The sequence below is a fragment of the Emys orbicularis genome, chromosome 1 (assembly GCF_028017835.1).
Source record: "Emys orbicularis isolate rEmyOrb1 chromosome 1, rEmyOrb1.hap1, whole genome shotgun sequence".
Classification (NCBI taxonomy): domain Eukaryota; kingdom Metazoa; phylum Chordata; order Testudines; family Emydidae; genus Emys; species Emys orbicularis.
This window is the reverse complement of record NC_088683.1, coordinates 307,942,556-307,955,694: the sequence shown is the minus strand read 5'-3', so window position 1 is coordinate 307,955,694 and position 13,139 is coordinate 307,942,556. Positions and strand designations below refer to the sequence as shown.

The 13,139-nt window shown below is 40.7% G+C and overlaps 1 protein-coding gene across 1 annotated transcript in view; it reads right to left on the bottom strand.

The window, feature by feature from the left end:
* The window catches only part of GTF2F2 (general transcription factor IIF subunit 2), a 134,058-nt gene that overhangs the window by 73,313 nt on the left and 47,606 nt on the right, over positions 1 to 13,139 (bottom strand). Inside the window, exon 6 of the mRNA XM_065411409.1 lies at positions 7,258 to 7,339. Coding sequence (XP_065267481.1) covers positions 7,258 to 7,339 — 82 coding nt within the window. The remainder of the gene's footprint in view (positions 1 to 7,257; positions 7,340 to 13,139) is intronic.

The window sequence follows — 13,139 nt, the reverse complement described above, 5'->3', positions numbered from 1 at the left end:
GACGTCTGTTGGGAGCTCCATATGAGACAATTTTCCACCTTGAAGATGCAGCTGGGTGTACAGACAGCCTAGAGGATGCTGACAATTTCCTCCTTTAGTACTTTTGATGCTTCCTTGGAGGCTCAGAATGTCTATACTGAGGATAATCGGCTGCCTTAGATATGACTAGGGACTAGCTGGTTTCCTCCTTATAGCAGAAAAATAAACTCCAAAGATCTTAGGGATGCACGAGAGTCCTTCAAAGGACATAAGGCCTCATCAGTCTTGTGCTGAACAACTAACATCCTTCAAAAGGCAGATCTTCTACACTAACCTGTACCTCCTTAGACATGCCAGACATTTGTAGACAGGACGATTGTTTCATGAAGTTGCTACAGACCTGGCTGCCATATCCAAAGCGTCAAATACTGCTTGGAGGGAAGTACATGCAACTAGCTGTCTTTCAGCAAACAGTGATATTTAAATCCCTCTCTGCAGTCCTGCAGAATCTTGTCAGTGAATTTTGAGATATTTTCATAATTCAAAAGGTCATATTTTGCAAACAGTGTTTGACAGCTGGCAATTTTCATCTGTATGCTTGCAGATTTTATGCCCAAAGAGATCTAATTGTTTGGGCTCCATGTCCCACAGGGTAGCCTTTGGAGAATCCTGGTATCTTGATCTTTTCTGTACTGCAGATACACAGAGGGATCCTGGAGTAGCGTGCGAGTAAAACTGCTCCAATACAGGTGATGGGTCCTGGTACTGATACTTCTGCATGTTCGAGCTGTCAAGGCTTGCATGTAGCAGAACAGAATTGCAGATCCAGGAGACTTTCATTGATCATCTAAGTACTGCCTACCTGGCACGATGGTGTGCAGGATGTTCTGGAGCTCGTGTGGCTGAGGGACCTTTTTTAGGCCTTGCAGTACCCTCTTCAGCAGATAAATGGGAAGATGTATGCCTCCTTAGAGCTAGTTTCTCAGAAAAGAGAATTAGATCTCTTCCCATTAGCATCAGAATGCTCCTTTGCCCCCCGGTATGACAGATGCTACCAGCAGAGAAGTATGATCGCCTGGAGACATACACATCAAAGAAGGAGGCTGATGAGGTGACAGGAGCACTTTTGGATGACAATTCCTCTGAATTTTCTGCTTCAGGGACCCTGTGGTATGAGGAGGGACCCGCAGATTTTTCCATTAAAAACATTATTGAATGTGCCTCTCTAATTTTCTGCTTTCTTTTTGAGTACCACTTACAAATAGACACCTGTCAACAAAGGGCACACACAAAAGGCATCTGGTGGGCCCATTGTTAAGGAGCCACTACTGCTTCACAGGAAGGACAATTCTTAAACCCAGTTGGGAGCACAAGGACACTCCGGGAGCACGTATGTCAACCCAGCCCCAACAAACACGACTAGACAAAAGAATCCAAATTCGAGTGCACAGGGTGCAAGCACACCATCAGTGGAATGTATACGGACAAGAACTCGAAGAAGAATGTGTTCATAGACTTTGGTTCCCATTAACCCTTCTCTCGCTGCTTGTGATGTCCCTATCGACAAATAAACCATACTCTGCTTTGAACAAACTGTTCGATGTAACTGCATTTTCATACTAACCACAGGCTCCTGGAGAGAAGTCTAAGCAGGCGCCAAAATCCAGCTGGTTATGCACTCTCACCTGGTCATTCCAGACTAAAAGTGAGGTTAGTCACAGGACTCCACTCAAAGATGTGCAGGTACAGGCCTATCCTTTGGAAAGGGTGCTCATGGAGAGAGAAAGAGGGAAAAGGCGCAACTTCACTCTGACCTAAAAGGGTCTGTTTGTGGTAATGAACAACAACAAAGATAAGTTACCCAGTCTAATTAGTAAAAAAGCCTACACTTTTTGCACTGTGTGTCAATTTTCATAACCAGTATACTCCATGGGAGACTAAACCATACTGAAATGTAAGAGCAAAAAAAGTTTCGGTTTCCTTCTAATAAAGCTGCCAGTACACATCTGGCTACCTATAGCAAATGATCAATAAACAGGGTTATTTTTGAAGGAAAGAAAAGAGAAGTATTTAACTGAATTCTTAACTAGGGAACTGGTGGGGTGTGTGGGGGAGAATTTTGAAAGGTAAAAATATTCTGGAGTGATTATATTTGAGAAAAGACAAACTTGTAGATTTTCTGGATTTTGATGTACACAGCTCCATCAGTTAGTTGAGAAGATTCTTCTTCCTAACCAAGTCCCTCCAGGAGATACCTCTTCCTCTTCTGTAAATGTTTCCCAGTTTTTGCATCTCCATATTATTTTTGAATTTCATTTAAAAAGACAGATTTGTTATTTGTATTATAGTACAAGCACATAGTAAGAGATAGACCCGGCCCCAAAGAGTTTACAGTTTAAACAGACAAGACAGACAAAGGGTGAGTGGTGGAAGAGGCAAAGAAAGGTGAAGTGGCTTATTCTATTTCACACAGTAGGTCAGTGACAAACCAAGCACAGAATCCAGGTATCCTGACCCCCCAAGTCCAGTATTTACCCACCCAACCTTATTATTAAATTCACATTCTTTTAACAACATTTTAAATAATACTCCAAATTTCTTGCTCCCCTCTCTTTCTATATTCTGAGTTTTTACCTCGCATAGTAAGGAAAAACTCCTATCACCATGACTTAGGGACAGGAAGCATAAGTACTGTCTGCTTATTAACTGTACTGCAAATCTTTAAAGTATTCACTACTAGAGGTACACCTCTACCCCGATATAATGCAACCTGATATAACACGAATTCGAATATAACACGGTAAAGCGGTGCTCCGGGGGGGCGGGGCTGCGCACTCCGGTGGATTAAAGCAAGTTCGATATAACGCGGTTTCACCTATAATGCGGTAAGATTTTTTGGCTCCCGAGGACAGCATTATATCGGGGTAGAGGTGTAGTAGTTTTGTTGCTGTTGTTGTTTACCCAGGCGCTTTGTAGGAAGACAGAATACATCTCCCAAGGACAGTTTTTCTTCCTACCAAACCCAAACTTCAGACAATTTTGTGCAAGTCCAGTAAGGTAATATGCTTAAGTAAAACAAGGAGCTAAAATTTTATTACACAACTAGAAGATATTGTCCTCATTTTAGGCATAAAAATGAGTTATGTTCTCAAAAACAAACCACCCAAACCCAATACATTGTTATATGTACATATACTGAAATTTCACTTCAGGAACAAGATGTTCATTTATGTGCTTAAAAGTCGTGAGTGCACTGAATGACAAGCAGATCAAACCTGAGTTTGAACACAAAAATGGGCTACCTCAAATAACCGATCAGCAGTTGTGACACATGTTGCATTTTGGAGCAGACTGCATGAATAAGAAAGAATATGCATTTATTGTGTAGGGAAGTAAAAAGGCCAACTGCTTGAGCAGAGCTAGAGGAAAAAATTTAACAAAGTAGCAGACCAAGCAAATTATTCATGTCTTCTGCTGTTGTGCTGACATTTGCAAAGAACCTGACATCAAAATATAGTGTTAATTTTCAGCTATAAATTGAAATGTCAGTCAGTCAGCGCACTCAGAATTTTTAGAGGTCAGCAACTTGTCGAGTGAGCAGTAATTAAATTTCACTGGTACTGAGCACGCTCTTGGTTGGCCCAGACTGCCAGACATTCAATATATTTGTGTAGAAATTTACCTTCTTTTTTAAATATAGCAGTAGGTGAGCTATTTTGGAATGGCTTAATGTCCGTTTTTTCTTTTAATTTACATTGCTTGTTTGTTCCAGTAGCTTTTCCTTATGATTTTAATCACATTCTCTTTAGAGAATTTTCATAAAACAATCATTTCCCCCCCAGTGATAAAATCTTCTGATATTGATAGTCTGTGTAAGATACACAAATAAACCATCTTCACTAGTGATACCCTCAAGATGTTCTGTGTTTGATTACTTTACAGTTTTGTACTTCTCTCCTGCATTGACCTTGTTATTACAGAAGTTAAAGCTTAGCTGATTCTTGTTGCGTGTCCCTTCTTGTCTTTTTATCAATATTAAATTCCACCTCTGGGAAGCTTATCTCCTCTAAAGCAAAGTACTAAATAAAAAAATGTGAAGAAAACAAGTTTTATGAAACTTAATCTCATAACCTGTACGCTCATAATCTTTACACTTAAATCAAAACAAGTAACAGTATTAAATATGTTCTGTAGCATGTGGGGACTTGGAGAGAGCAAAGGAAGTTACAGAAAACGTTTAGATGTTGCTACTGTTCCCACTAGGAAAAGTGTACAAAAGATTAACAGTTTCTCTGAGGTTGTGATCACTAGGTCTGCTAAATATCAAACTGAGTTCTACCAGGAGAGAATTTTTGGCTCCACTCAATGCTCAAAGATAAGAAATTTCTAACAATGTGAGAAGTTCAAATCTAAGCAGGGAAAGCCTGACACAACCTTTCCACAAGAAAAACCAGTGCTACAATCAGTTTTCAGCTTGCCAAGGTACATGTCTCAGGAGAAAAACTGCTTTCATTTTTTGATTCTTTCTGTGGTTACTGCTCCTATAAGCATTCACTGTGACAAGAGACACAAATGATAGTCCAGGGCAGGTAGGTGTTTGCAGGCAAGACATCAGAATGTAAAATGCCAACAAATTCAAAGTCAGGACAGTATTTCATTAAAGCTGTCAGTTTCATTTTGGCCTCCTGCTGAGACCTTCCCACATGAACCTGATATGATCAACTAATAGGAGATAGTTTACAAAAAATGAGAAACTGTTCAGCTCAGGAAACGGGATTAAAACAATTCTGAAACAGATAAAGACTATATTTAAATTTGCCAGATTAAAATAAATTCCCTTCAATAAAGATTCAGCGTCACTCAAATTCCATTCTAAATCAATGGCAGAAACCATGACAGCACGCACACTGTGAAACACAATTGAAGTAGCTGCAATAGTGAGCCTGCAGAAATTACAGGAAATCAGTGTATAAAAATTATATACATGGACACCCACACACAATAATGAAAAGATTGGGACTGTTTAGTTTAGAGAGAAGATAAATAAGAGGACATAACAGAGGTACACAAAATTAATTAATGATATACGGAAAGTAAATCAAACTCACCTATTTACCCTCCCTCATAATACAAGACTAAGAGGATATTTAATTAAACTGAAAGATAAATTTAGAACTGATAAAACAAATCACTTTTTTTTAAATGCATAATTAACCTGCAGATCTCTCTCTCTCTCTCACACACACACACACACACACACACACACACACCCCCCAATGTGAATTATTACAGGATGAATTCTACAGACGAAGTAAAATTTTCAAAAGCTCCTGAGTGACTTTCAATCAGATAGGCTCCTAAGTACCACTTCCACAAAAATTACCTATTACTTTTCCTAGCAATATTCCCCATTTTAAGTATAAGGTTTCTCTATGAAACCTTTACTATTTCTAAAACTTGAAAAATCTTTTCAATTTTGGCTTGGAAGGAAACTCCTGCTAGCACTAAAATGATCCACAGTTTTCATTGCCTGTGTTCTTTGATCACCGGCAGAAGCCATTTAGGATGATCAGAAAGTTGCACTCCATTTAATTAAAATAGTCCTAGGGAGTTTTCAGACTCTTACTAGAAGGCTGAACTTTAGCAGGGGGGATTACTATACAGGTGTCCGAATAAACTTAAGTTCAAAGCTGATTGTGAAAAGTTACAAAGGGTTCTCTCAAAACTGGGTGACTTGGCAACTTAAAAGGCAGATGAAATTCAATGATGATAAATGCAAAATAATACGCATTAGAAAACATAAACCCAACAACACATACAAAATGATGGGGTCTAAATTAGAGGTTACCACTCAGGAAAGAGATCTTGGAGTCATCGTGGATAGTTCTCTGAAAATCATCTACTCAGTGTGCAGCAGCAGACAAAAAACTAACAATGTTAGGAATCACTAAGGAAAGGGGATAGATAATGAGACAGAAAATATCATAATGCCACTATATAAATCCGCGGTACACCTACACCTTGAATACTGTGTGCAGTTATGGTTGCCCCATCCCAAAAAAGGTATATTAGAATTGGAAAAAGTACAGAGAAGGATAACATGAAAGATTATGTAAGCTATTCCATATCCCTATGAGAAAAGATGAAAAAGACTGGGATTAGAGACAACTAAGGGGCAATATGAGAGGTCTATAAAATCATGAATGGTGTGGAGAAAGTGATTAAGAAAGTTATTTACTTCTTCACATAACACAAGAACCAGGGTCACCTAATGAAATTAATAGGCAGCAGGTTTAAAACAAACATAAGAGGGTACTTCATCACACAACCCACAGTCAACCTGTGGAACTTGCTGCCAGGGGATGTTGAAGGTCAAATGTATAACTGAGTTCAAAAACGAATTAGGTAAGTTCATGTAGGATAGGTCTATCAATGGCTATTAGCCAAGATGATCAGGGATGCAACCCCATGCTCTGGGTGTCCCTAAATCTCTGACTACTAGAAGCTTGGACTGGACAACAAGGGATGGATCACTGGATAAATTGCTGTGTTCTGTTCATTCCCTCTGAAGCATCTGGCATTGGCCACTGTCGGAAGACAGAATACTGGGCTAGTTGAACCATTGGTCTGACCCACTATGGACATTCTCATGTTCTTAAATGTGCTCACCACATAATGGAACAGTACAGCATAAGGTGTTATTGGCACTCATTTTGGGCAGTCTGCACCACCACTTAATATGATCATCCTATCCATGCCAATGAAAACCTTTAAACCACATCTTTGTGTATTCCTTTTTATTTTCTATATTACAGTTTAACATCCACATATATGCACAAATTTAGATATATTTATACACACACACACACACACACACACACACACACACACACACACACACTATAGCAGAGGTTTTCAAACTGTGAGGCATGCCCCCCTAGGGGGATGCAGAAGAATGTTTGGGTGGTGCTCAGGCTTCAGCCCCACATGGCGGGGATCAGGGAGGGAGCACCACCTGCACCCTTTGACTCACTTCTTTTTGTCTGGGTTGGGGAGACACAACCAAAAATTGTAAAGGGGAAGCTCAGCTCAAAAAGTTTGAAAACCGCTGCATTACACACTCTGTTATACCTAAATCCAGTTTTAAACCCTAAACAAAATTATGCAAATAAAATAGTTTTACTTTTTAGAAAGTAATCTGGCTCTTACCGGGAAAGGAAATAAAATATAAAAAAAAGACATTACAGACTCATTGATAATAAAAAGAGATATACCTACCTTTTCAGTTTCATATAATTTTCACTAGCTGCAGGTCTGCATTCAGCACGTTGAACCACTATTCCTTCCAATGAAAGTTTATCTTGAAGAGAAAGAAACACTTTATTATAAAACACAGAAGTGTACATCATTCACCTTTTCAACTACTGTCTTACTATTTATGTTCAGAGTTTAGAAAACATAATATAAATCCTTTTGTCTAGTACTATTCAGCTATTTAGGGAGCTGAAGAATTATACACTTGATATCTGTACTTCTGTTCCATCCCTAGCTCTGCCACAGATTTCTTATGTGATATTGGGCAAGTCACTGACACCAAAGTATTCATAGAATATCAGGGTTGGAAGGGACCTCAGGAGGTCATCTAGTCCAACCCCCTGCTCAAAGCAGGACCAATCCCCTGAGAGATTTTTAACCCAGTTCCCTAGATGGCCCCCTCAAGGACTGAACTCACAACCCTGGGTTTAGCAGGCCAATGCTCATAGCCTGTGGCCGAGCTAGGGTATTCATTAGTGGCCAACTGGAGCTCCAGGTGCACAGCATCTCTCAAAAATTAGACCCAGAGGATGTGTCTACACTGCAAATAAAAACCTGCAGCTAGCCCACACCAACTGACTTGGGCTCATGGGACTTGGGCTAAGGGGTTGTTTAACTGCGGTGTAAACCTTCAGGCTCAGGCTACAGCCCGAGATCTGGGACCCACCTTGCAGGGTCCTAAGGCCCAGGCTCCAGCTCGAGGCCAAACATCTGTACCGCAATTATACAGCTCCTTAGCCCAAGCCCTGCAAGACCGAGTCAGCTAGCATGGGCTAACCACGGGTTTTTAATTGCAGTGTAGAAATACCCTAAGTGTCTTAGGATGTGCACCCAATCACTGAGGCACCGCTTCTACAAAACTTTTGGCCTTACTCTGCCTAACTTCCCCATCTATAGAATGGGGATAATACTTCCCTACCCTACATGGGTGCTGTGAAAATATAGTCATTAAATATTTATACAGCACTATGATACTATGGAAATGAGCAACAAAGAAAAGCTAATAGGACAAATTTAAAAATTCTGTATTAAGTGCAGCATATAGATGCTTTGCAGTAAATAAGGAATGCAGCTGCACATGGAATGGTGAGGATAAAGGGAAATACTGGACAGCTGTCTAATTCCATAAGCACCATGATATCCAGGCTGGCCTCGGTGGCAGAACACAACAAAAACTCAGCTTTCACCTCATCAATCATTTTTATTTTTTAAACCTCAATTTTATAATTAAGAAAAAATTAAGAATGGTGTCCCTAGCCTCTGTTCGTCAGAGGATGGAGATGGATGGCAGGAGAGAGATCACTTGATCACTGCCTGTTAGGTTCACTCCCTCTGGGGCACCTGGCATTGGCCACTGTCGGTAGACAGATACTGGGCTAGATGGACCTTTGGTCTGACCCAGTACGGCCTTTCTTATGTTCTTATACATATAAAGCGCACACACCTCTACTTATATCACTATTTTTTGTTTTTCTTTTTTCCTGTCCTTTGTATTTCAGAATGTGAGCTCCTTCAGGTAGGGACTGTCTTCATTTATGTCTTTTATAGGGCAAGGAAGGGGTAAATAATGTAGAAGGTATATGGCAACATAGGGTGCATAGATTTAACAAGCCATGTGGCACCAGACTGGCCCCTCTTCAGGAGGGGTTCCAGAAAACTCTGACACAGGAACATCAGGGAGTTTTCTGAGCAAAAATTCCTTGGATGGGAAGGGCTTGGGAGCCTCCAAGCCTCACAGAACCAGAGGAGCTGCCAACACAGGAGCTATCCTGCTTGGACTACTAACCCATCACACTTACACTACCTCCCACTTCCCCACACAAGCATGGAAAAGCTGTACAGCATCAACAAAGGGATTAACTGTGCAGGAGTAGAATTGAAGTGGCAATCACCAGAAAAGTGGTACTATGCCATCTCACCGATTTGAATCCTGGGTCAAAGTTAACTCACAAATTTCTAGAACAGAGTTCTCTATTTTTATCTTCTAAAATAACGAAACAATCCCCTTTCCAAAAAGAAATGTAATACAACAACAAAGTTAAAACTAACATTGTTTATGTTAAACCTGTAAAAAAAAAAAAAAAAAAAAAAAAAAAAAAAAAAGATTGGACTGCAAGTTTACCTTCCTAAGTTGTCAACTGTAGTGAACTTTGTGTTCGCTAGCCAGCTGTCTGCAACACACAGCCACTTGGTGCTTTGGTGGCAACAAGCTATTGTCCGGAGCAATAGCAATGACTGACAGAGCAATGCAATGACACTTTCCAACTCTGGGAAATGAAAAATAACCCTAAAACCCCAAAAGTAGTACTGCACAGAAAGCAAGCACAAGTGACTACATCTAGAACACCCTTGAAATACCACCCTCCTAACTATGTCCTTTTCACGCCAATCCTCCCTATTGCATGTAGACACCACAACACATCGAAATACACCCTCTGTTTGGACAGCCCATCCAAAAGCCAATAGGATATGGTAAGGACAGAATTTTACTCTCAGCTTTGCCTTTGCTTTAGGGCACTGCAGTGCCACCATCCCATTCAGATGGCATTGAAGATGATAAAAAAAAAAATGCTTAGAGGGATTTTGAGCAACACAGGTCACTCTCTTTATAAGTACACTACATCTGTTGTTTTTTCAGTGCCTTGCTGACTGAATTATTTATTACTGAAACCTAAAATCTAACTCTGGTCTCCCTAATGACACTGCAGAGAACAATTATCTGACGCCAGGCATTTAACATGGTTGCATTTATACATTTTTGTTTTGCCTAAGGACTGAATTAAATCCTTCCAAAGAACAAGAAAGTAGAATTTGGCTTTTCTGACAGTTCTGTGCACGCAGAGCTGAAGCTGTATGGTGGGTGAACCACGGGCTCGGGGCGGTCAGTTCCCAGCCTGGCCCACCCCTTCCTTCTGAGGTCCTGCCCCTCCCTTTCTCCCCCCGAAGCTCACTGTAATCAAGTCACCTCTCAATCTTTTTAATAAGCTAGACCAGTGGTTCTCAACCAGGAGTACACAGACATCTTCTAGGGCAGGGGTCTCAAACACACGGCCCGCTGAGTTATTAGCTGTGGCCCGCCAAGCTCCCCGTGCCCCCCCAAGTTATTTCCTGCAGCCGCCAAGCTCCCCTCCCCCCCAGCGCACCACGTTCCTGCTCCTCTGCCTACCTCCAGGCGCTTCCCTCTGCCAAATAGCTGTTTGGCGGCGCTTAGCGCTTTCCAGGAGGGGGGGGGGGAGGAACAGGGAGCCGCACGCCCAGGGGAGGAGGCGGAGAAGAGGCAGGGCAGGGGCAGGGATTTGGGGAAGGGGTTGAATAGGGGCAGGGAGAGGGCAGAGTTGGGGTGGAGACTTTGGGGAAGGGGTGAGAAGAGGCGGGGCAGGGCCGGAGGCAGTGGGGGGGGGGGGCGTGTCAGTGATTCGGCCCTCGGACTAATGTACTAGTCGTCATGTGGCCCTCGTGGTCATTTGAGTTTGAGAGCCCTGTTCTAGGGAGTACATCAACTCATCTAGATATTTGCTTAGTTTTACGACAGGCTATATAAAAAGCACTAGTGAAGTCAGTACAAACTAACATTTAATATGACTTGTTTATACTGCTCTATATACTAGATGTAAGTACAATATTTATATTCCAATTGATTTATTTTATAATTATATGGTAAAAATGAGAAAGTCAGCAATTTTTCAGTAATAGTGTGCTGTGACACTTTTGTATTTTTATGTCTGATTTTGTAAGCAAGTAATTTGTAAGTGAGATGAAACTTGGAGTACACAAGACAAATCAGACTCCTGAAAGGGGTACAGTAGTCTGGAAAGGTTGAGAGCCACTGAGCTAGACGGACTGAGCTCTGCAAGCTCTCACCCTAAGGCATTTTCATGGCTCTTCTCTGCACCCTCTCCAATTTTTCAACACCCTTTTTAAAGTGTGGACTAGAAAGGGATGTAGTATTCCAGTATCAGTCTTGCCACTGCTACGTATAGAGGTAAAATCACCTTCCTACTCACTGCTCCCGTTTATACATTGTAGGATCGCTTTAGCCTATTTTCTCCCCACAGCATTGCACTGGGAGCTCATACTGAGTTTCCCTGTCCTCTCTGGCCCCTAAATGCTTTTCAGAGTCATTGCTTTCCAGGATACAGTCCCCTCACTGTGTAGATCTGGCCTGCATTCCTTGTTTCTAAATATATCACTTTGCATTTGGCTGTATTAAAATGCATTTTCTTTGAATGGGCCCAGTTTACCAAGCATTACAAACTGCTCTGTATGACAGCTGTCCTTGCCATTACTTACCACTCCCTCAGTCTTCATATCATCTGTACATTTTAGCAGCAGTGATTTTATATTTACTTCCAGATAATTCATTAAGAAATGAACAGCATCAGGCCTAGTACTGACCCTTTTGCAACCCCCTGAGAAACACACCCATTCAGTGATGATTCCCCATTGACAACTACTTTGGGATCTGTCAGCTAACCAGTTCTTAATCCATTTAATGTATCCTTTATTGATATAGCATAGTGTTAATTTGTTATCTGGAATGTCATGTAGTACTGAGTCAAACCCCTTATAAAGTCAAAGCATATTAAATCAATGTAATTAACTTTATCAACTACACTTGTAATCTCAAAAAATGAATTCAGATTTGACAAGACCTATTTTCTATAAAACCATGCTGAATGGTATTAATTATATTCCTATCTCTTTTCTTATTGATTAAATCCAATATCTGCTTTTCCATTATTTCACGTAGGATTGGTGTCAGGCTAACCAGCATACAGTTGCCCTAGTCCTCCTGCTTGCCCTTTTTGAATATTATCATTTTTCCAGTTTTCTGATTTTTCCCAGTCTTCTAAGATTTATTAAAAATTAACATTAGTGGGCCAGAGATCTCCTCAGCCAACTCTTTTATAATTCCTGGGTGCAAGTTATACAGACCTCCAGACTTTAAAATGTTTATACCTAGCAGATGTTGTCTAACATCCTCCTCAGCAAGAATGAATTATGAACAACTCAAGAAAGATCAGCTTTTATCTGGATTTATCCAGAATAGACTAATATATCTACTCTTGGCTTTCAGTTTAAAAACTGAAAATTTTAGGCCCTTGAAAAAACCTATTTTAAAATGCTTACACATTACCATAATGATCCCACCTCGCTGCCTCCACGTCACAGCCCTGGTAAAGCTTTCCAGGCTGGACATGCAGCAGACTGCTATGTCTGAGTCCCAACAAAGTGGATCTGTGTGCTTTTAAGCTTCCCTTAGACTGGGTTAGGCTTCAGCACTCTTTCCTTGGCCTTTCTGTTTGTTACACCTTAATGGAAATGGAACCTTGCAGTCCAGCTGCTCTAGGTCAGTGGTTCTCAACCTGGGGGTACACAGAGGTCTTACAGGGGGTACATCAACTCATCTAGGTTTCTGCCTAGTTTTAGAACAAGCAGCATAAAAAGCACCAGCAAAGTCAGTAAAAACTAGAATTTCATACAATGACTTGTTTATACTCCTCTATATACAGTACTATACACTGAAATGTAAATACAATATTTATATTCCAATTGATTTATTTTATATTTATCTGGTAAAAACGAGAAAGTAAGCAATATTTAAGTAATAGTGTGCTATGACACTTTTGTATTTTTACGTCTGATTTTGAAAGCAAGTAGTTTTTAAGTGAGGTGAAACTTGGTGGACATAAGACAAATCAGACTCCTGAAAGGTGTACAGTAGTCTGGAAAGGTTGAGAACCACTGCTCTAGGTCACCAAGACCCTGTGCTGACCCTCAAGACACTCTAGTTGCTTAAGTCCACCCATTCTCAGAGTTCCAACACTATGGGCGCTTTGCTTTAC